This window comes from Falco rusticolus, chromosome 3, assembly GCF_015220075.1.
Source record: "Falco rusticolus isolate bFalRus1 chromosome 3, bFalRus1.pri, whole genome shotgun sequence".
Taxonomy (NCBI): domain Eukaryota; kingdom Metazoa; phylum Chordata; class Aves; order Falconiformes; family Falconidae; genus Falco; species Falco rusticolus.
The window spans coordinates 30,794,728-30,819,548 of record NC_051189.1 but is presented as its reverse complement, the minus strand read 5'-3'; the positions used below and the strand labels follow the sequence as shown (position 1 = coordinate 30,819,548).

General features: G+C 36.0%; 1 protein-coding gene across 2 annotated transcripts in view; it reads left to right on the top strand.

Moving 5' to 3' along the window:
* Positions 1-23,882, top strand: part of TMEM67 (transmembrane protein 67) — a 35,007-nt gene extending 11,125 nt beyond the window's left edge. The window contains exons 10-28 of one of the 2 annotated variants that reach the window (XM_037380970.1): positions 810-896; positions 2,859-2,924; positions 4,887-5,043; positions 5,432-5,555; positions 6,699-6,804; positions 8,782-8,838; positions 8,928-9,026; positions 9,514-9,612; positions 9,978-10,064; positions 10,798-10,897; positions 10,999-11,138; positions 13,602-13,742; positions 14,202-14,282; positions 15,459-15,575; positions 16,733-16,849; positions 16,932-17,036; positions 17,388-17,490; positions 20,022-20,164; positions 20,652-23,882. In XM_037380970.1, the coding sequence (XP_037236867.1) occupies positions 810-896; positions 2,859-2,924; positions 4,887-5,043; positions 5,432-5,555; positions 6,699-6,804; positions 8,782-8,838; positions 8,928-9,026; positions 9,514-9,612; positions 9,978-10,064; positions 10,798-10,897; positions 10,999-11,138; positions 13,602-13,742; positions 14,202-14,282; positions 15,459-15,575; positions 16,733-16,849; positions 16,932-17,036; positions 17,388-17,490; positions 20,022-20,164; positions 20,652-20,732 (2,010 nt within the window). In that variant the 3' untranslated portion in view covers positions 20,733-23,882. The other variant, XM_037380971.1, reaches the window with a different exon arrangement.
* Positions 23,883-24,821: the final 939 nt, after the last annotated feature.

Here is a 24,821-nt window from a genome sequence, read left to right as displayed (position 1 = left end):
ATATTTCTGTTACAAATCTCTACAAGCTGAGTTGTATCAGAGATGGATTCAGTCTGTTGCTCCAGCCTTTTCCTACAGTGAAGGGGGCGGGGGGGGGAAGAGGTGAGGAAAACCAGTGATTTTAATGTTAACAAAGCCAGATACTCGTCTCTGGGAGGCATGGACTACTTCAGTAGCTTGTTAACTGGTGGAATCAAACAGTAAAGTGTTTTCTTTTGCAGATTCATTGTAAAATTAGAATAACTGAAATAGTTAATTCAAGTTCAGCTGATCACAGAAAGTTAAGCAGTGGTAGTGATAACCTGTTTGTCAGTTACACTGCCAAATTTGTCTTAAGATTTCTTATTGACTGAAAATAAAATAATAGGTTTTATCAACTGTATTCTGAAAGCTTGTGTTTAAAATTAAACAATGTTGCAATGAAGCAGTTGTTTCAACAACTGAAATACCCATTAGTCTTCCTAACACTGAAGGTCCTGGAAGCCCTCAAGATCCCAACCTTGTATACATTAGAAATCTGCATAGGTTTCTGATTAGTTTAGGGCATGTCTACCTGTGTAGAAGTTCCTTTGGAACTTTTTTCCACATAACCAGTGAAGCTGTAGAAGAATGGTGAAGTATGTTTGTGTTGCTTTTTTTAAAAAAAGTAAACTACCAAAACCAAGATGAAAAACGTAAAGTCAGAGGGGGGAAAAATGAAGCATTATGCTGAAAGTTTTAGGGAAGCATCAAAAGAAGAGACAGCAGTCCCTAACGTGTATGTCTACTTTATGGCAGTTCATTGTTTCTTTACCTTTTTTCATCATCAGGATGTAAAGCTGCAATTTATTGCGGCCTCATTTGATGCAGCAGGAAACTTTCTTAAATGGCAAAGTTTGGAAGGAGGCATCTTACAGGTATGGTTGATTTTAATTATCTTTTGTTGATACCATAATGTTCTGATTGCCTTTAGCCAAATTAAGACCAAAGCCAAGAGTTTGGTTACTATATTAGTGACAGTTCATAACTAACAAGCTAGATTAAGGAAAATAGTCCTTGATTCTTGCTCATGATGATGTCTACAAAATCAGGAGTATAAATTCAGCGATATTGCCTTCATCCATTGGACCAATATAAAATTGGAATATTGGAAAACTCTGAAAAACAGCACTAGTCATTTAGAACCAACCGTCTCTTTCTTCCATTTGCCATGCAGTTACCCATGTACATAATTCATTATTAGCCCTGTTGTTGAGCAAAGTGTGTTCTTTAGCTCTCAGTACACATATGTTTATAGATACTCTATGAGTATGTCCCTATTAGATGCTGTCACTTGTTTTCACACATTGTGGGGATGCCAAGCAAGAAAAGTAGGAAAACTGATCTACCACCCCATTTTCTTTCAGTTCTCTTGGGATTTTTTGTTTGCGTTATTTCTTTTGGGTTTAAATATAAAATGTACAGTTTGGCCAGCACCTATCTTTCATAACGGAAAGTTATAAAACTTGCTGGGAGACTTTACATAGAGATAGGGAACACTGGCTATAAGATTGACAGTACCCTTGGACACTCCACCCTCAGATTTCAGTGGCACACATACGTTGTACTTTAGCAGTATCATGCTGTATAGATAGGGTGTGGAAAACTCAAGTAAGCAGCAAGTAGAAAGTGCAGTAGTCATTAGCTTAACAGCAGAAATTGGCAGCTATGAAACATGTTACAGAATAGAATTTGTTTAGCAGTCCAGTGGTGATCTAGGCAGTCTCAGTAATGCCTTCAGCAGGCAACAATAGGAACATTAGCAAGAACAATTGGGAATTGTCTGTCCCCTTTTCTAGGCTCTTCATGTCACTTCAAATGCTCCAGTATCTACAGAAGATGAGCCAACATTCAGGATTTAGAGAATGACTGCTTCTTCTTTTTTTTTTTTTTTTTTTTTTTGGTCTCAGAATGAAATGTCTGTCACCTGCCCCTCACATTTTAAGGAAAACTAGTGTCTCAGAAAACAGGTTACTAAGCCAATTACTGTGCATAGAAAATTATATATTCTGAGACAGATTTTAAAGTTTATTGGGACACTTTAATTTCCTAAATGCAGAGCTTTTAGTAGCTATAAAAATCAATGGGAAATGAATAGCTTTTCCATTCAAAGCCTCTCTTAATGTAATAGGTTGTGCATGATGATGAGACATCATGGTGCTAAAGCAATCTCAGTGCATAATTGTAGTAATTTCAGTTGCACACTAATAGAATTGTGTTTCATGTAAATTTAGACTTGATTTTAATTTTGGGAAAATCGCAATGCCCTCCACTAATTACCATGCTCATTTAGTTAGAATTCGACAAATTTTTCTGGGTTTTGCTTAGAATAACTTGTTCTTTGCAGAAAATATAAAAGTTACATTGAAAAAGGAAAAAAATATCTGTTACTTGTCATGATAACTTTGATTCTCTGAGAATGCTAGCTTAAGAGAAAGGGAGCAATATAAATGTGGAGTTCTTTCCTCATGGGATTCTTTGATTTAGCAGAACCCACTAATAAAGCTTGAAGCAGCACAGTGCGTTGAACATTCAGTCCCCCAAAAGATCATTCTTGCCTGGTTGGATGGTGCTGTCCATGAATTTCAACACCAGTGATGGAACTGAAAAATACTATGCAAATATGAATAAGCTAAACCAGTTTTTTAAGAACACTGATACTAGTACAATAAATAAGCAAATTTAGTCTTCAAGATCAGTCCCACTTTTCTTAAAAAATAGAAGAAAATATCTTTAGTGAGAACTGTGAATACATAAACTGCTTTGCGTACCTGTAAATATCTTTCATGTGAGAAAATGATACCTTTGAATTAACCTGATTATAATTATGTTTTGTTCAGCTTTGTCCTGATACCCAAACTAAGTTGAATGCAGCTTACACATTTGGAACAACTTACCAACAAAGTGTAAGTAAGAGATAAAATGCTATTCTGAATTTTGAATTAAGTTGCTTTATACATCATCAGCAATTCAGTGCATATTGAAGGACCTCTGGAGTTCAGCTATTAGCTGCAACATGGACTTCTTTATTGTGAAATTGTTGCTTATTTTAATTTTTTTATTATTTAGTGAAATAAAAATTGGAGTTTTTAGAATAATTTAACTGTTCAGCACAAAACTTGTTTACTACATAGGATTAACAAAATAAATTGAACTGGCAATTGTATTAGTGAGGTTGCTGCCTTATCAGTGGACAAACACAATGCCTGAATTCTGACAGTCACGTGCTTTGCATCGTAACTTCTAGTTTTCCTGCCTTCATCTTTGGCCAGGTTTCATATGGAAAGAAGGCATACGCAATAATGCCATGCCGGTATGTTCTCCCCCTTACTTCTTTAATATATGCCCTGATTTCAGTGAATTCAATAAAGAAATTGAAGGCAAGTTTTAACCAAGCAGATGACTCATCAGAGAAAAGCTTCTTTAGCTGTCTTAACTACAGAAAAAAATATTGGAGTTTTCACGCTTTACTAAGTGCCAGGAAAGGGAGAGGAGTAGAGCACGTGCACTTGTGTATACTTAGATGGTTCTGCCAGTATGGTCACTTATGTGTTAAATGGGAAGGTGGTGGTCTTTGGCAGAGGGGTAGAGAAATAACGTGTTTATTTTTATAAAGCTCCATATGTGTGTGCAGCATCTACTACCTATATATCTATAATTATTATTTATTAACTTATTTACATGCAAAATCACTTCCTACATTATGTGTTGCAGAGTAAAAATATATAGGCTGGTTGCTATTTGGGTGGTGTAAAGTTTGTTGTTTAATATTGTTTAATCCATATTTCGGTATTTCAGACAGAATGGAAACTTATTTTCTATTTAGGATCATTGAACTAGTGAAGTATGGTTAGTCTTTTTTGTGCTTTTTAAAATCTTATGTATTTGATATATTGAGTCTGTAGAGCCTGTATTAACAGCTGTTAATATGACTGGGTTTAAATACAAATACTAAGAAATATTGACTTACTGAGTGTTTTTTAATGTAATTATTTTCATTGATTGTATGAATCACTTTTATTTTCCTATAGCTTTGGATAAAACACAGTTGATGTGTTATACGAGTATGTAGAGGCTGCATGGTTGTTCACATACGCATGTGGAACTACCTACTTACACATATGATTTCTTCACGCAATCTCAAAATGGTTGAGGTTGGCAGGGATGTCTGCAGGTCATCTTGTCCAACACCCTGCTCAGGCAGGGCCACCTAAAGCATGTTGCCCAGGCTTTTGAGTATCTCCAAGGAGCAAGACTCCACAACATCTCTGGGCAGCCTGTGCCTGTGCTTGGTCACCGTCAGAGTAACAGTGTTTCCTGATGTTCAGAGGGCACCTCCCATATTTCAGTTTGTGCCCATTACCCTGGTCCTGTCAGCGGGTACCACTGGAAAAAGCCTGGCTCTGTCTTGTACATCCTCCCTTCAGGTACTTGTACACATTGATAAGATCCCTGCCCCAAGCCTTCTCACCTCCAGGCAAAACAGTCCTAACTCTCTCAGCCTTTTCTCAAAAGAGAGATGCTTCAGTCCCTTCATCACCTCAGTGGCCTGCGCTGGACTATAGAAAGTAACTGTTTCTGTCTTGTACTGGTGAGCCCAGAATCAAACACAGCACTCCGTAGATCTATTGAAAACTGTTAGCAGAGCTTCATTCTCCACATTAGTCATTCTTGTCAATTGCAGTTTCTAAGAGGTTTGTATAAAATCATTAGTACTTTGTAATTGCTTGCAAATTGCTGGAATGCCATGTCTTTTGTGAAAAAGTGGGACAGATTTCACAATAATTTTGAAGGGGAAGGATCCAGAGCTTGATAAAATCATTACATGGCTAACGTGATCTTTGTATTTTAACATTTTTTTCTTGTAGTGCAAAATTTCGGTTTCCAAGATTTTATTGGATTTTGCTAATCCAATATTTTATGACTTATTCCTTGAATATAATGATGACAATGGACAACAATATCTTTGGGCCGTGCCAGTTTTAAATTTGAATCTCCAATACAGTGAAATGTTTGTTAATCAAGGTAAGACTGTCATAGCAACATTTCTGTGAATTTAAATAATGTGAATAACTTCAAATAGAAAGAATTTGTGTTAATTACTGAGTTGTTTTTAAAGATGCCACAACACATTATAACTTCTTGCTATTTTAAGAATTTAGTATGTTGTGGGCAAATTCTAATAGTGCTAAGTGCAAGCTTTGGTTGCATATACCGGCCCAATCAATAATATGCACAAATAAAGTAATCTAATTTCATTATGTATTTGTTTAAGTTGAAAATAAATACTTTTACATCCTAAATACAGTTATATGTATTATGCAATTATATATGTAATTTCTAGTAGATTTCATTCTTTTTGTGTGTTGAATTAGTTTTTTGATTATTATGTGACTGTCATGTTTTTTCAAAGGCAGTAATATGAACAACTGGCTTTTGACTCGTCGATTTTTTTTGGTGGATGCACTAAGCGGAAAAGAAAATGACTTGGGAAAACTACCCAGAGTAATTCGGATTGCTAGCAAAATAACAATCAGGTGATTAATTGCATTTAATATATAGTACATGGAAAATAAAGCCAGTTTTGTGCAGTCTGCATTTTATTGTTTTTAAATAAAGTTGGTTTATTATGTTGTTTCTAACATACCCTGTGCTGCTTTTTCCATTGCATACTTGGAAAAAGCAAGAATTTCCATAGGTCGTTCTGATGAGTGAGTGAGAAAACATGACATTGGCTTGTGGGAGTTAAAATTACTGTTACTTTCGAGGTACAATGAATGAGACTATGTATGCATAATGCAACTTAGCAGGCATTCAGCCATCTCTTAGAAGCAGGTGTCATCTAGAAAGACCTAAAAACTCCCCTGTTAATTCTTTTTTGATGTGCATGTTGCTGACTCTACAAGGATGCTATTTCATACTCCATATTATTTTTTGCAGTATTTTTACAACCTGTTGCCTATTGTGTTACACAATCCAGAGTAGGCTTGTAGTCATTTAACTGAAATTGTGCGACTACCTGTTTAGGGTCATTACTGGTGGTTAATCTCAGCTGAAATATGTTTTGGAAGAACATTTTTTTCTTCTTTATGGAACGTCTTCGTCTGAGATGATTGTCTAAAAATTGAGCTCTCCCTTTTCCTTTAGCTATTCTTCAGAACTTATTAGTTAAAAAGATTGCTGAGTAGTACTGAGTACTGATCCATACAAGTAATCAAACTGAAGTTTAATGTAATGTACTAACTCCGTTACAAGAAATACAAATTAGCTTATGTGTCTTAGGAGGACACCCTCCCACCCCCCCTTCAAAAAAGGGATAATGTCAGAAATTCAAAATACACATAGAAAACGTTATTCATTCTGTAATGTTTTGAGAAAGTTACCTTTTGGAATTGATTTAAATGTTTTTCACTAATGTGAGCAGTACGTAAAGATTGATTTAGGTATTTTCTTACAAATAAACAATCCATCCCAGCTTTTTCTTTTTATATATTTGTGTACATGCCTTTGTAAACTCCAGTTGCTTTTAAAATGTGAATTGCCATGTCATTGGGTTTGAAACTCATATTTTACTGATCAGGTTGTTCCATTGATTTAGTATTTTCTTAAAGTTTCAATGGATACTTTCCAAGCAATTAATCAATTTTTTTTCTATTAAAAATACTACTTTATTTCTGCAGTATTCGTCTGGTATCCCATACTCAGAGAGGAACTATCTACCCTCCTCTAATTACTATTGCTTACACAGATGTGCTTATCCAGAACCCTGAAACCCAGAGTGTGATGGTGAGATCTTGGTGCTATCGTATTTGATCTGCTTTGTTAATCATACTTTTAGTTCCGTTGGAATTCCAGTTGAGTGAACATTTGAGGACGTAGGAACGTGTGGCAGGGTGGAGTATAAAAATCAATAAGCAGTTTCCAGTTCTGTTCAGTTATGAAGTTGCAAGTTTTCACTAAAATTTAAAGCTTTTAAAACAAAGCAGTTAAAGGTATTTAGTTTGTATCTTGAGTCTTTAAAATTAAAGTACTTAGAATTTTACAGTTGGTTGTATAATACTGAATTAGGCTGTAGTTCAAATGAAATACGCACAAAAATAACAGGAAAAGTACTCTGTGTAATGCACTGAAAGCAGCAATTTATGTAAGAAATTGAATGTTTTTATTTAAAACAATGCATTAAGAGAAGGTTGCTATGACACAGGCATCTCAGGTCACCTGTGGTTTAAGTTAAAATATTGGTAATATTTCTAAAACATCCTTTAGTGTTTTGTCTGCTGTGTATTATTTTACAGCACACCTCTACGAATTAAAGTAAAATAATCCAAAAATCTGTAGCCAGAGGGGTTGGAGATCAGTTTGGAGGATCTTTCTCTACTGAAAGCCACTGAATTCTGCCGTAGCAGATGCAAAAGGGGCATTTCCTACTTGCCCTTTTCCCTGCCATGACAGGCAGCAGCTCAGATGTCCCATTCCTGTGCCTTGTTTGCTTGTTAGATCACACTGCCTTAAAAAGTGAAAATTGGAGTTTAATGTAGTAAAATAATCATCTGCTATTAAAAAAAATTATAATATTAACGTTTTCTGCTTATCAACCTTCAACAGTTCAGGCTTCCAGTACAGATAGGTATCTAGCTAGAAATTTCTGGTGGTGGAACCATTCCTTGCATTCCATATTAGCTGCATGAAAAGAAGGAAGAGACAAGGAATTAGAAAGATAGAAAAATTAGTCAGACACTTCTTCCCCATCTAAATGATGTCTTTATTTAACCACAGAACAGCACTGCTTTTAGAAAATAATTCATTCCAATTGTGATGGCAGGAACAATTGCTTTCAGTTTCTCTATTTTCTGTTCTACTGTTTCTTAATCTGCATCTGATGGACTTAGGTGCTGTCAGTTTTGGGTGGTTTTGTTTGTTGTCTTTAACAAATGTTATGCAAGTAAAAAGAAACATTGAATTTCATTCCAAGTGTTGTAAACACTGAGCTTCTAGTGACTAAGCGTATTTCAGTTTAAATCCAGGTGAGGTGATAGAATGAGCTCTAGCAGGAACAAACATTTTGGGAAGCCAGGGTAGGGGGAGGAAGGGTTGGTTTTGCAGGGTTTTGTCCTTTATTTAAACTCAATTTAAAAAATACTGTTCTTTATATTTGTGTTAACTTTAGCCTTGCAGTGACAAAGAGACAAACATTTTCTCTTCCTTGTACAAATCTTTCAGACAAAAGTCAAAATAGGTCTTAGGTTAGATAGATATTTAAGCTAGAGTGAGCAGTTTTGATCCTACATGACAATTTTTATTTTATTCAAGCTGGGGAAAAAAATCAGTGTCTGAGCTTTGTAAGAGCTCACTTTATGATTTTGCATATTGTTGTAATTACATTAAAGTTCCTTTTAATCAACACTGATAAAGGGGAAAGTATCGAACATTTGCTCTCTTCTTTCAGAAGGAAAAATATTATGCACATTTGAAAAGATTATAATCAGCTAGTTACAGCGAGTAACTTGCAGATAGCAGGCATCCATTCCCAGCATTACAGTTGCTAAGATCCGCACTAAGGTTAGCAGAGCTTGTGCTAGTACTAAGCCTGGCACTGTGGCACACCAGGTCAGATGTGTACGGTAGAAGAAGGTACATGTACTTGTGTAGTAGCCCTTGATGGGAATTCCTACCCACTAAAAGTGGGAAAACTACTACTATCTATAATGGTTGTAGCATTTCAGAATTACTATGCATATTCACTTTTTCTGTCTTAATATTCAGGTTTCCTTCTCAGTCAGTTATGAGATGAATCAGTCAGAGGCTCAGATTCAGACTGATGTAAGTTTTATTTCTTTTGAATTTGTCAAGATAATGATTTATTTTGTGTTTTTTAAAAATATCTGCAAATAATTTTTCATTCTCTTCAGATCACGTTGGGTGTGTTGGGTGGGCTCGCAGTATTATGGTCCCTTCTCAAGACTGCAGGCTGGAAGAGGCGTACGGGAAGCTCTATAATTGACTTGCAGGTATAAACAGCTGGCAATCTAAAAAGGGATGTGTCCTCTTTTCTTTAAGGGACCTTTGCTATCATTCCTTGTGATGTAACTATTCTGTTTCTTAAGGTAACTGAAATAATTTCTAGCCTAGCTACATAGAACTGTGACCTGAAGTTAGCTTACTTGAAGAAGTAGGCTTTTTGCATTTTGGGGGGATTCTGACGTTGTCATTTAGGAAATACTTTTGCTAAAAATAAAGGTATTTACAGAGCTGTTCTGATTGGTTAAGTGGACTTAATTTTCAGATTAATTCTTCTTTGCACAAAGACTAACAAGTAGAAGTTTCAGATACTGAATATACCATAAATACATGACCACAGTAGAAAAGTTTTGTTTGAGGCTACTTTTCAGTATATTGGGTTCCTGTAGTGTGAGCTGCATAACATTTTATATGCATGTATATATGTACTACATAATTAGTTTTACAGATCTCTACAGTGTGTTTTTATAATTGCAGACAGTTTTGAAGTTCATACTGTTTTATGCTGGAGACCTTGCCAACGTTTTCTTTATCGTCACAGTGGGCAAAGGGATTTATTGGCTTGTGTTCTTCAAAGTAAGTGTTTTTCCAAATTTGGGTGTTATGAAAACCTGTTAATATTGCATACATTTTTAAACAAAAATTCATTTTTCTTTTTTCTTTCTCCCCCACCCCCTCGCCCCTTCTGGTCAGTCTATTGAGGCAAGTTCTGTATCGTATTTGTTTTGTGTGCTTAGATTTTTGTGTTCACCTGTTTCTTTTCCTTAGGATTCGTTGTACTTGCAGTCTGCTTAATAGTCACTTAAAATATTTTACAAATTTAAAATGATCGCACATTAAATACTGATCTTTTTCTGCAAATCATTATTCACTCTTAAGCACTTAGCATATGTTGTTACATATGCCATTCATACTATTTCAATGTAATTTCTCAATTACAGGCTCAGCAGTTTGTCTCAGTCCTTTTACCACTTCCATCTCAGGAAGAAGATTTTGTTACGTACATAGCATGTGCGTTTAGTTTAAAGGTAAATATTTTTTTCCTCAGGCATTAAAGACATTTCAACATATGCTTTTGTGTATTTTTAGTTGGTTTGTTTTTAAACATCTAGTACAGTTCATTTTATTAGTGTAGAGATGGAAACAATTATTGTATTCCAAAAACTAAGTAATTTTTCCGTAGAAATTTATTTTGTGGAGTGTTTATAGGGAAACAAATGTCTAAGGAGGATGATCTATGGAAAATTATTCTTTCAAGGATAAAGGTGTAAAGAAAACCATATCAAGAAAGCAAGTGCTTTCTTTTGAAGCAGAATGTAATTGCTGTCAGTTCCTGATTAAAAAGATGACAGATTAAAATAATTATGTTCAAATATACTTTTAGAATTTGGAGATTAGTATTCTGTCTTTATGGGACATACGATTATTTTATTAATTATCCGTATTATATTGGATTGGTATTCATAATACGGGTTAATATCTTATGGGAAAATACTCTAGCCATTTTTTGGAATTTGTTACTTTGCCGTATTTTTATAACTGTGGACATCATCACATGGCTTACCATTATTCCAAGCTTTTAAATTTAAAAAAAACCATAACCAAACTATAAAAAGTTGGTAACAAAGTTGCATTCTCAATTACAGTCAAATATATTACTTGTTATGTTTAATGAGTGACATGTGCAATGACTGTTTCCTCATCTTTGTCTATATGCTGTTGCTGTCCATCCTTGTTATATTTCTCCTTTTTCTTTCTTAGGCTCTACAGCTCTTACAATTGCTGGTTTCACAGCTTAGTATAGATATTTTCTTTATTGACTGGGAAAGACCTAAGGGCAAAGTTCTTAAAGCAGTTGAAGGTAACTCAAACTGTGCTTGCTTGTATAAAAAGTTTTGGTTAAATTTGGATATTACTCCCAAGTATTAAATTTCAGGGCTTTATTGTATGTATTCTTTTTAGGTGAAGGTGTTATTAAAAGTGCTGCTGCACCTGTGAGCATATGGAGAACATATTTTATAGCAAATGAATGGAATGAAATTCAGACAATGAGGAAGATAAATCCCCTCTTTCAAGTGCTTGCAGTTCTTTTTTTTCTGGAGGTATTATTGTTATTAATTGTTTATGATTAACAGCCATAGTGTAACGTAAGGGTCTGTTTTTTAATTCTTGTATTCTCTGTGGTAATAATGGATGACCTTCAAGTTCACTTGAAAACATGTAATTTAGTAAAATAATTATTTTAATATTTTTTAAATTTATATGTATGTATGTGTAGGTCATTGCAATATTTCATTAAGGAAGACTTAAACAAAAAACAAGTACCTTAAAGATCTTTGTTAATTTGGGGGGGGATTTTTTTAAGGGAATGACTTAATCTAAATAGCTTAATAGATCGATAAATCTGTGTACACAGTTCTTTATTTGCCTACTGGCTCCCTTCTGCCATAGTCTACAGCTTTATTTCTGGTTTCATATTTCTCTGAACTGAGCTTCCTTCCTGCTAATTTGCTATAAGTGACTTTTATAAAGCAGGAAATGAAATATGCCAGTTCTGCTCCTGTTGACATAACACAAGGCAGTATGCCTTCAGTTACAGCTTAAGGGTATGTGAGAAATTACACTTTAGGTTTTAAAAAACATTTTGGTTTGTTTCTTATGTAGTTTGGTAAGTACTTCTAGTCTGGGAAGTATTCTTAAATTGTGTAGCGTATAATTGTTTCTGTGACATTCTTTTACATATTTTTAATACTCTTATTAATTTTTATATTTATGTTTTTAAGTTTCCTACTTTTCTTTTAAATTAAAGACAGTTAAAAACCCCAGGCTCCTCATTCACTACATCAGTATTTCTGCTGTTGGTAAATACGGACCAGGACTAACTTAGGTGCCATGTTACAAGGACAGAATGGGGGAAAAGAGAGCACGTATTCCCAAAACTAACTAATCTCCTCAGGTTACTCTTCATAGGCTCCTGATATTACTAGAAGGGAGAAACTGCTCTTAGTAGAGAGTGATTAACATCTTGCTCTACAACTTCTGCTGTCAGTTTCCCTCTGGAGAAGCCCTTTCTTGCCCCTGATAGTGGAGAAAGTCATGAAAGACACCTAAATAGGCTAAAACTGGTGTTTGTGAAAACCTTGGATAATCTTTGTAACTTTCATTGTCATGCTGGTGTTTGAAATGCATTTTCCCTGGAAGGGAATGCACGCAGATATGGCAATCAGCAGCTCGCTACAAGGGGGAACTTCTGCATGACTCAAAACCTGTGTCTTGGGTTAGCAATTTTGATAAAGTGACTGTTCAGTTCTCATTAGTCATGGTGACAGGCTGCAGAGTAGTAGAAAACGAGCCAGGAAAAGTAATAGCTGGAGGAAGCTAGAAAGCAGAGAAGTCTCCCTCCCCTCAGGCCTCACGTCTGGCACGGAAGCAGCCGCTGGCCGGCACTGGCCGTCATGGCAGTGTTGTTTACCTGGCTGGTGCAGATAGCGCTCTGGCAGCAAAACGGAGCTTTTCAATACTGTACGGGATCTGGCTGGGATGGAACTAATTTTCTTCATAGCGGTCCATAGGGTGCTGTGTTTTGGATTTGTGGCTAAAAAGGGGCTGTTAACATGGCAGTGTTTTGGCTGTTACCGAGCAGTGCTTGCACAGCATCAAGGCCCCCAGTGAGTAGGCTGGGGCTGCACAAGAAGCTGGGAAGTGAACACAAGCAGAAGAGCTGACCAAAGGGGTGTTCCATACCATATACCATCATGCTCAGCAATAAAAATGCAGGGGAGGGAATTTTCTGGGGACTGGCTGGGCAGCAGTCTGCTTGTGGGAGGGAGGTAGTGATTGCCTTTGCTTCACTTGTGGAGGCTTTTTCCACCACCTTCTTCCCTTTTCTTTGCTTTATTAAACTGTCTTTATCTTGACCCACAAGTTGTCTTGCTTTTATTTTTCCTGTGGTGGAGGTCAACCCACCACAAATGTTTCTGGTGCAGCTTCAGTTCTGAATGATTTCCGCACAATTTTCACCTCTTAAGTGTTTCAAGACATACTGTTTCTCTCATCTTTTTTTTATTTGGAAACTTTTTCTAGATTGCTTATTTAAATTAGATTGGGCCATAAAGACAGTGGAGGGAAATGTATTTCTGCGCAATAAAACAAAAAAAAATAATTTTCTTACACTGCAAAACAGATATTTTTTTTTTATCACTGGAATATATTTATTGGACCAAAAAGCTGGTAATTGGCAGAAATAATGCCATTATGCAGACTAACTGTAGTGACTTTTGGAGTTTTTCAGTAAAAATCAATGTTGACTTTTCATGAGATTTGTCTACATACGGTTTTGAATTTATGTATCAACACATATAGGTACAGTTTATGTTTTTAATTCTGTTTCTGAGCGGTAACACTGGATCACACAATTGGACTTAATTATAGTGAACATGCTACTATTCCCACGCCCATTTTTCCTAATTTTTTCTTCTTACCTCCTGTTATGATGGAAAAAACATGGACATCGTGAATATTATTCATTGCCTCATGTTGTTCTATTGACTTTCTAATCTCTTCAGGTGGTGGGATTTTCAAACCTCGCTTTAATGGATTCTTCTTCCAGCCTTACGAGAAGCAGTGAGAGTTACATAGCTCCTTGGAGCCGCATTTTAAGATTTGGTGTGTCTGCTGCACTCTGGCTAGCCATTGCCTTCTTACAGGTATGTGAAACACATGACATACTGAATTACCATTTTCAGGCTGGATCATGGAAGCTAGAATGTATCACTAGGCCATCTATACCACATATCATGGCATTGGGTATAGTCTTAGCTGTTCTGCTGGATCTAGACTTTCAGCTGCTTTAGAACTCAAAACGTGTCTTCTGAGCTGTGAGACATCTTACTTTGTAGTCAGAATTTTAATTCTCTCAAAGATGTGAGTTTATGCAACTACTTTGTTTTGTTTTAAACAACTTTGAAGCATCTCCAAGTTCAAAATGAAAAGCAGGTTATCGCTACAACTTGGAGGAAAGATGTCAGTCCCATTTCATAGAGTCCAATGTAATAGTGGCCACTACAGAAGTCTGTAATTTGTGGGTGTTACACTGTGAAATTAATTGCTTAATAAAATGAAATCTGATGAACTAATAAAAAAAAAATCTGGTTGATTTATTTCAGATTATGGTCTTTTCTGTGTTTTATGAAAGATTTGTTGAAGATAAGATAAGCCAATTTGTTGATTTGTGTTGCATGAGCAATGTAAGTATTTCTTTGTCTCATCTGTACAGTGGCATCTTTAATAGAATAATACGTAAGATGGTTTTTAGATTATTAGGTAATAATTTTTCATGTAATTTAATTTAATTTAATTAAAAACAGATTACTGGCTAACAGCTAAGGCCAATGTTTCTTTCAGCTCACTTTATTGGTGCAATCTACAAGAAGATTTCGGTTAAGCTTTAATGGTAAAAAGATTCTGGAACCATAGGTGTCAATATGTTCTTCTAGACGTATGATTTTTAGGTTGTTTTGTGAAGTTACATTGGTTACATATGCTCATACAGAATTAAAAAGTAACAAATCATGACAGAAATTCGTTGTGGAACCATTTGCTGCTGTTCTGTCTGCTGCACTGTAGTACTTTTGTCTTAGAGACACAGCTATCTTCGTTTTATTTAATGTTTTTATGTTCAGTTTCTGCTCCTACCTTGTGGTTGTCCCTCAACTGCTGAACTTTGTGGTTGTCCCTCTTGGACAGTTACCACCTTTTCCATGCATTTTCACTTACTTATATCTGAATTACTTCCCTTTCTCCAGTTTAAATGTGGGTCTTCAAACTTTGTACTTCAGGAATTCCTTTTTAACCAGAGTGCAATCAGAACTGGTTGGATTAGCTCATTTGTCCAGAACTTTTTTTTAAAAAATACAGAGATCAACCCCTTTTATCAGCCTTTCCAGCCTTCGTTGTTCCTCTTCCCGTGAAAGACCCATGTAGTGCATGGGTTATAGAGAGAGTTAATTTGGGGGTTTATGTGATATATAAGCATTGTATGATACTGAATGAAATTCTATTAAATACAGTCTCCTAGGAACCCAGCTGGAATCATGCATATGTATTATATATCACAGAAATAACTTTTGAATCAAAATAAAAGCTAATAACTTTGCTTTAATTTTTTGGCTCTGTGGAATTAAGTAGTGATCCTTGCCATCGATAAACTAAACAAAGCTGGTATATGTTTCTAGTTAAACATAGATAAAAACTAATCAGTAAAAGAGTTATTAAATATTTTTCTGCCATGTTTATTTTTGGACCTGCCTACTTTGTATTTGTGGAAGGGCTGGTCTTGCCAATCTCCACTGTGAATTCAAAAGTTCAAAAATAAAATTATAATGTTTTGTTAAAGTATCCTTCTCTTCCTCCATCTCTTTTAGATTTCAGTGTTTCTCTTGTCACACAGCTGCTTTGGTTATTACATCCATGGTCGCTCTGTGCATGGACATGCAGATACAAATATGGAAGAAATTAATATGAACCTAAAGAGGGAAGCTGTAAGTGAAAGTATTAAAGTTTATACCTGCTCTGATTATTTATTTTATTAAAAAATCCCACACCTTTGCATTATGGATCTGCACTTGTACATTACATTGCACAAAATTATGGTACTTAAAAGATACCAGCTGTTGGTGTGTAAATATATGACAGTATTTCTTTTAACTAATTCTTCATCTTTCTTCTTCTTTCCTGTCTTCTCTGTTATGTCTTCAGATTTCATAGGTATAAAATTCCTGGTTTTCTAAAAAGTTTTTTCATGTATTTAAGAACCTTCTTTTTGATATTGAAGCTTTTCATGAGCTCATGGCCACGTTCAAAAAGGTGCGCATCAAAAAGCTTTCACAAAGAGACAGATCTGAAAAACTCCTAATAAACATCTACTCTTCCAATAAATTGCTTTATTCTCTCTCTTCTCCTGTAATGATATAACCTATTCTTTTCAGAAATTAATTTGAATAAGTATTTTTTCTAGTTTGTCATATGTTGTATCTTTGCTGCAAGATCAGGCAAAAGTAAAATGTCTAATATAAGACTGCAGCACATTGCACTAAACTTCATGACAGCTTGTGTCTTTGTAGGAACAAGTAGGAAGAAAGTACCTTAAACAAAGGATATTGTTATCTCAATGATAAGTGTACAGAAAAACCCATAACCATGTGAAAATTAAATCTCAAACACTGAGATGTAGAGGAGTCTTTTGAATCACATTTTTTATTTTGAATAATACTATCTGTTGATGTAATTTATTGCTAATTGCTTATTTTAATGCAATTTTGGGAAAAGCAGGTTTTTCCCCTATGCGGATGTCGAATTTTCTGTTTTCTTGGGAGTTTTGAGATGTAATAAATGTGACCTTAAAACATATGGAAAAAGTCAGGAATCCAAAGCACAAAAATAAATTATAAACATTAAAGAAAGGGCTTCAGAGTGAATGTCAAAAGGTGTATTAGAAGGTAATGAACTGAACACGGCTGAAAAGAGCAGTAAGACTTTGTGACAGCGGGGGTCAGGATTTCATGTCCTAAGAAAATCTTGCTATGCTAGAACCCAGAGTGCAGTGGATTCAAATATTCAGAGATACTAAGTGTAGATGAAAGAGAGGATCTATGAATGACATTAATAATTTTAATTTACAATTGTTTTGATTATATAGGAAAATCTATGTAGTCAGAGAGGTTTGATACCAAACACAGATTGCCAGACATTTCAGATTTCCATTTCAAGAAAAATGCGACTGCACTATGACAGGATTCATGAAACCCTGATAAAAGTAAGTGAGATATTTGTATTCTGATAATGGTACTTAAAATATGTAATTTTCCTACTGAAGTTGTGGTCATATTGTATTTCAGAAACGTGGTCCTGCAAGGCTTTTGGACTCATCTGCAAATACTTTTGAACAAAGCACAAGGGCATACAATGCCATGAACAAATTTCTCAGTTCTTTTATTGATCACGTATGTATACTGACATGACTATATTAAGGAAAATATAATTTTTATAACTAGAGAACAGAAATTGTAAATCTGAAAGACTGTAATTTCTCATTAGGCATATGTCCTTAAAAACTTGTTAAAGACTGTATGGCAACTGGAACAGTGCTTCATTTTAAAAAAAACATAGGAGTACTGTCCAACAGTGTATCCTATTAAAAATGACAAATCCTTTATTATGTACTTATTTTTGTCTTGGAATAGACCAATGCTTTTTTTCATTCATAAAGGTTAAGTAGCTGTACTTTACTTTGTAACAAGTACTTTTTCTTTGAAATCATAAAACAGGAAGTATTGTTTTTCCTTTTCTTATAGGTTCATAAAGAAATGGATTATATTGTTAAAGATAAGTTGCTGCTTGAACGGGTTCTTGGCATGGAGTTCATGGAACCAATAGAGAAAAGCATTTTTTACAATGGTAAAAAAGATCTGTGACTCGGTATTTGTACTGTGATAAGTATGTAGGTTTCTGTGTAGATTTCTTTCCAGGATGTACAATCTAAACTGGACTTTACAGCAGGAGGGGTCATTAAATGACCGCTTGTGAGGGAGGTACTTAAGAGAAGTTCTTCAGGTTACAGAAATCCTATTTGTAATTTGTCACTTGACTGCAGTGTTTTTTCTTTTAGGCAACTGAAAGGATACTGTGTAGAGATGTGCATGAGTTTACAAAGTACTCCTTTGCTCCAATATCCACTTTGTAAATGGAAGGAAGACCCACAATATTTAAATTTTTTTAATACAGAACCAAATTTCTTACGAAACAACTAGAAGTACAGAAAGACAATTTCTTTAAAGAGGATATTGATCACAATGAGGATGTTTTAGTGGAATACTTGATGTTAATACACCAGTCATCTATGAAGACTCCACTAAGTCATTTGTTTTCTTGAATTTTTTATTTTGAACTTTTTAAGTGTTGCCAATACCTACAGCAAAAATGAGTATTCCAGCAGAAACAGGCGTGACACCAGTTCTGATTCTGGTCCCTGGAACTATGCAAAATCAGTCAGACTTGGGTTCTCCAGTGCATCATACTGAATCCCAAGCCCATGCTAAACCTAGCCATAGGTATTTCCAAGTGACCAGTACACGTACATGTGTTAAAAATAGATTTAGTGAAAGTTCTTGACTACATTTCAACTGTCAACCTAAGTTCCTAAATCAGAATCCCAGGAAGATTGGTGCTGTGGAACACTAAGGCTCTAAAAACCTTAACCTATTCAGAATTACTGCCAGGTGACCAATATCTGCACCACTGGGCTCCTCATCCGGTGTTAGGTCCTCTACTTTCTCGATTTCCAAGGTTCTGAAACCCTGAGTCCTGGTCTCCTCCTGTTAACAGGTACAGTCTGGGGACCAGTATCCACACTGCAATGAAATACGAGCTGTGAACTTACCAGTCTGCTTTGTCAGTCCCTGAGCTGTACAGAATCCATCAAAAATTATCTTTGAAAACCTTACTTCAGATCCTGATTCTACCCCTAGCCATAAACATGGCCATCACCTACATGAAAACTAAACATTTACTAGCAATCCAAGATGCTGCAAGCCCCGATTTTCTTTCCTCAAGTACTTGGCTCTCCAGCCTCACTGTTCAGAAACTCTAAACCTTATCAGAACTGTAATGCAATCTATAGATATTAGCAGATGACCATTACACATCCTAAATATGTCATTATTCTTATAGAATAGCAATCCACAGATGACATCACCGAGCTGTGCAGAACCCTTCCTGTTCTATGACACCAGGACTGCAAAAGCTGAAGCCTGATTTGAGTCTCAAACCTTACTTACGTAATCAGGAATGCAGCACGTGCTTTCCAGCTAGCCAAGGTTGTAGTCTGATATTTTTGCTCAGTCCAAATGTCTGAGCCACACCTAATTCCTTAAATGCTTGGGCTCTCCTCCTGTCATGGCAAAGCACTAGCTTTAGTCATAAATGTTGCCAGATAGCCAGTACCTGCTTTAAAACTGTAACTAGGACTTTCTTAAGCCTCAGTCGGTGATTCCACACTTTGTGATATCAGTCATTCCAAAACCCTATTCTAAACCCTGGGTCTGCTCAGCCATAAATATTGTCAGGTATGCGATGTCTGAGTTAGAATTAAGTGTATAAGCATGATGTGATGTCTCCAGATTGTGCAGTATTCAACAATGATCTGGGCTTTTGACTGCCACTGTTCCAAAGTTCGTAATCATAAGCATTGCTATAAATATATTGTTTGATGGTTTAGACTGCCATAATTCCCAAAAGTTTAGATTAGGACGTATACAATTTGTAATGAAAATAGGCTGTTTCAAATAAAACTTGCATTAGACATTTTTCTGGAAAAGTAGAAAAGAGACAAGAATCTTATTTTCTGTAATTAAGTGTTCTTTTCTCTTTAGAAAGTGGTGCTTTTTGATAAAATAAGGGGATAAGTGGTCTAGACTATTTTGACTATGAAGAAGATATTTTCAGCTTAAAAGACCCATTTTCTGGGAAACTGTTAACCAGCGTACAAAGATAATGATGAGCTGTGAAGCTCCTCCTAAGTAAGGCTTTAAAGCATATGGGTTTTATTGTTCTGTTGAGTTTGGGCCAGAGTTAACGCTTGAAAAAATTCAGTGACAAGGAAGCTATATCTGCTTATTGTTCAAAGCAGCCTTTTTTAAACAAACTGATTGAGATTTCAGAAATGAATGCATTTCAGAATGAGTGCATGTGGTACGTGGGCTTTTTCAATTGTGTTCTCTCAGTATTAAGCCATTTTATAAATGAAAAGGTTTTTTTTTCACTTTTATCACAAATCACAAAAAAAATTATTTTGCTTAAATAGAATGCCGTAACTAGATCCTGCTCTGACTTTCCTTTTTCTTACCAGTTTTCTCAGCTGGACTGATGAACTCTACAAACTTGCACTTCACAGAAACAATTATTTTTCAAAAATTATTTTCTTTCTGTAGATGAAGGACAGTCTTTCAGTGATGTTCTCTATTATGGCAATGAGACAACGCTGCTCATCTTTGATATCCTGTTTTTCTCTGTTGTGGATCTGGCTTCCCAGAGTTTTGTTTTAGCAGCTATTCTAACATATTTGCAACAAGAGGTAAATTTCAATTTAAGGACAAAGTAATATTTTGAAAATATGGGTTAGTATGGAAGTTTATATAGATAACTAGATATTTAAAGCAGTAAGTTAGCTGTATGTGGTGACAGAAGATTATACTGAGCTTATAGAATAAGTTTTTTGCCTTTTTTTGTCAAATAGGTTTGTGAGGCATAAATGTTATTCACACATCTGTCATGAATAAAGAAGCTACAAATAACTTTCAAAAGAAAACACAAATATCTGTTACAGTTAATCACACATAATTACGTCATATTTCAGGGTGGAAAAATATTGGAAAATGTTTCAAAAATGCTAAAGGGAGTTAAGCCCCTAAGTCACTCATTTATGATTTTAAGATAAAATTAATTTTAAAGATAATATGATTTTAAAGATATTATGAAAATATAATATTTTATGTTAGGTACTGAAACATACTAGTTTAAGTATTTCTTCATTAAAACATTTTTTTCTGAAATGTTCTTAGATATTTAGGTTTATTCGTAATACACTTGGGCAGAAGAATTTGGCATCCAAAACCTTGGTGGATGAAAGATTTCTCATTTAATTAAGAAGATGAAAAGCTTCGTTGAGAAGTTAAATGTGGAAATTATGTCCATAATCAAAGCACCTCTGACCCACAGATTAATTCTTGTGCACTTTTCAATAATAATAATGTAATGGTTTTGAAATTCGTCATTTTTATATTGTATGCTGTTAAGCTTTATTATTGTGTATTTAGAAACATTTTTTTAATTTGTGAACACTAAGCCATAGGCCTTTAAAAGGAAAGGTACACAAAAATAAAACAGAAGTAAACTTACTGTTGTTATTATTAGAATAAGATAAAAATTATTTAATGGCTTTTGATAAGATAGGAACTGCTCACTTTGAGGCGATTCTGGTTGGCAGGAGAGGTTGTCACCTCAAGTTCTCTTGAAAATCCTTTACATTTTTTTCTTTTTAATTTATTTTGAAGTTTAATGTTTAGCAAACATCTTTCCGGTTTTATTCAGCACAGGATTTGGTCTGAATTAAGTTAATATTTCAAGAGGACTTTTTAGAGATTACTTATTTACAGTGATTCCAACTTGAAATTTTAACTTTTCTTTATTGTGTCATAATGTTGTATGCTTTTGTCTCTTCTCTTGGAGTTTATCATTGTTTTTCTTGGGTGTGGACTACACATGACAAAGTTTCCTTGCGCTTGAGATACAGTAGCGTTACAGCAATGCAGAAAAATGGGCTAGTTATGATAGAGCAGAGGAGGTGGTTGTAGGTATTTAGGGATTGTTCCTGATCTTCTGTCATCTGATGCGAGGTGCCCAGGGAAACAACAGGAATTCTTCTGTGCTGTTTCCACACAAGTGAAATAGAAGCCATTGTTCTTATCTTTTCAGAAGTGTCTTCACAGGTGCCTATATATGCTCATGTACCTCTGTCTCTCTTAATTTTCTGGCTTTATTATCTTTAGATATAACACAGAGACCATAATAATTTTGCCATCATCCTATTTCTGGAATTTAGACAAGTTAATAGTTATACAAGTGCCATTTATTAAGTATTAAGGGAGATTATGAATGGCCTTCAAAACACCTTATAGTGAGGTGTTTACCTCCCGTTTGTATCTCAGAAAAGTCTCCCTACCTTTTTAAAATCATGTTTTTCAGTAAATGGTCAAACATGAATAGTGTTTGCTAGTTTTATAGCTGTTGTCTTTAGATGATTCAACAAGGGACTTTCACCAGCAAAAACACCATAAAAATGTAAGTCATGCTTAGCAAGCTTGTTCTGAAACAGAGACTGAGGACGTAACTAGTTGGACCTAGCAGATACGCAGTGCAGACATGCTTATCTGCGCTGAAGAAGCTTTTTGTTTCAGGTGTTTCTTGGCTGCATAAAGAGGAACATGTTCTCATACCGTACCATGGTATTAAACTTACAGTAACACGGACATAAATCTCAGGGTCACTATTGCTGTAATGCATTTGCTTTTGGTGTTGCAAAACCTGTGTGGCTTGCTAGTCCAATGTAGTTGCTATTAAGTGACAGAACGTGTCTGCCAGTAAGGCTGTGAGAAGGTAGATAACTGAAGAGTTGATTTTCAGTGGGACATCCATGTATTAATAATCGGTTTAACATGGGCATTTCAGTGTCATGCTTTCCTTACTTCTGTCTGCTTATGTGCACAGTTCTTAGTTTGTTGGTACACACTATGCCTCAAAAAAGGTGTGAACACAAAACTTCCAACAGAGTGAAACATCCACTATAAATAAAATCAATGTTGTTGCCTTTATAGTAAATGTAGTAATTAGAGTGTCCATTAGGTTCTGGATCTGTTAAAACAACCAAAAATCGTATTTCCACAGAGTACCAACTGTATGACTTCACTAGCTGCGAGGATTCTGTCATGTTTCTTGTCAGTAATCTGCTGAGTGCCAAAACTGTAAATTAAGCTAAGGAGCCATCTGAAAAATGGTCTGCAGTAGGACATTTGCAAGGCAGTGTTAGGCTTACATGGTGCCCGTGTTATTTCTTTGGTTGATATCTTTGCATAGCTTAACTAAACTTAACTAAACTTTCCAGATCTCACAAGTCCTACTGCAATGTCAGTGTACACAAGGTAATACAGTCTTTCTCATGTGACCATATTTATGTAAGGTGACTGATACGACTAAAGGGGTATAGAAAGTTGCTGTGGTCCGTAAGTGAGCAAGTATGACCCTAACGGCTCACCCTAATACAGGACTTTTCTTATTGTCGCTTTCCAGCAGTAGTACTGTGCGTCATTCTCAATAACAAGAGGGACAATCTTCTTCTCAGCGTGAATTCTGATGATGTGTTGTTCATATCATGAAGCTATTGTAGGGAATGGAACCACACTTCAAACACCCCTCCTCCAGAACAGTCTGATTTATGACCCAACTTCACTCAGAATAACTAAAATGTAGTAACCGGACCCAGGTAAACCAGGGAATATCTGCAAGCAAAATGAAGGTGCGGTTGTGCCATCTTTAGACACAGACGTGTAGTTTTAATTAGACCAGTACCAGCAGAAATGGAGATGTTTCAGCATGTGGGCTCGTTCTGTACCCTGTTCTCAATGCTTTTGCTAACCAGGTACACCTTTCCATGCAAGAGTCACGCTTTGAGTCTGCTTTAGATGTGCCTTTAATTATCTGCTGCTCAGAAGGGCATGTGAAAGCTCTAATGACCTTGCAATTTGCAAGAACTACTGCTAAGGGCAACTCTCATTACAGATAAATGGTAAATTAATCTAAAAATGTCCTGTCAAAACAGTTCAGTCACTTGGGCCCCTCTTTCTCCTCGGTGCACACACTACTCTGTTGTGGTTTATTTTTCCAGGTCATTTACCTAAAAATGTTAATACAGCTAATGTAGGCACTCTACATGATTTAGGAAATAATTATAAGAGTCAAAAGCTCCAGGAATTCATAGAAGCTTTTCTTCATTCTTGCTGTCCATTGAACGCTTGAACTGGGTTGACTGCACTTGGTTCTCCTGTTGCTTGATATTGTTCAAGATAATACTTCTTGTGATAAAACTTAATGTTTTTCCTTTTTTAAAATTAATATGCAGCTACAATGTGTTGTTCATACGAGTGTCTTTCAAGTTTCTAAATGTTCTATTTAATTACATGGTATTTCAAACTCTTGTATCTGTCCCTCTGGGCAATAAACAATTTTCAAGGATTGGAGGTTTTTTGCACTTGTTAAATCAGTTCGCCCAAGCCTGCAACACCCTTTTCCGTCCATGAACATGAGGGGTTTCAGAGTAACCTCTGGAACCTCAGGAGGCTGGATCTGGCTTTGCAGTCCAGAGAAGTTCTGTCAGGACAAGTATAAGGAAATGATTTTGCAGTCAGTGTGGCGATGGAGGGTATGGTTTTGGATAGCCACAACTAATGGAATGAGATGGCTGCTTTTTGCCAAGTGTCTTAGGGGTCAGATACCAAAACAGTTAATTCCACAAATAATTAGAACTTGTATATACAGGCAAGCTGCAGTAATTTCAAGAATACTTCTTAAATTCACAATTTCATTTACTAGTGAGGACTTTGTATTTTACTACAGCGTGCATCTTAATGGTAGGGGCAGAGGTGTGATTGAGGTAAATCGTACCAGAGGTGAGAAGCACAAGTGGCACAGTGCTCAAAATTTCACCCTGCCCATCCGATTGCTGCAGCGTGGGCAGCATGGCAATGCCATCCAAGCCAAGTTCACAGGGGTTTCTGGTTTTTTCAGTCTGAAAGGCAGCGTATGAGCAGTAGGTGGCATGGGGAGGGTGACATTGCGATACACTCCTACGAAAATCACAAGTGGGGCGGTAGAAGGAGATAACTATCAAACCTCTCAAAACCAGTCTCCCTCAACACCTACTCTCCCTCGTGTCTCTTCTCTAGCCAGGATCATGCCCTTTTCTTCTACACCTTTTCAGCATTTAAAAGCACTAATCCCCTGTGCCTCAAGCGGTGCCTGCCACAGCCTCCTGCTACGCCCCACCACCTCCAGCTGGCGTGTGCAGATCCTGTCCCTGCCCTCCCACCTCCAGCTGGCGTGTGCAGATCCTGTCCCTGCCCCACCACCTCCAGCTGGCGTGTGCAGATCCTGTCCCTGCCCTCCCACCTCCAGCTGGC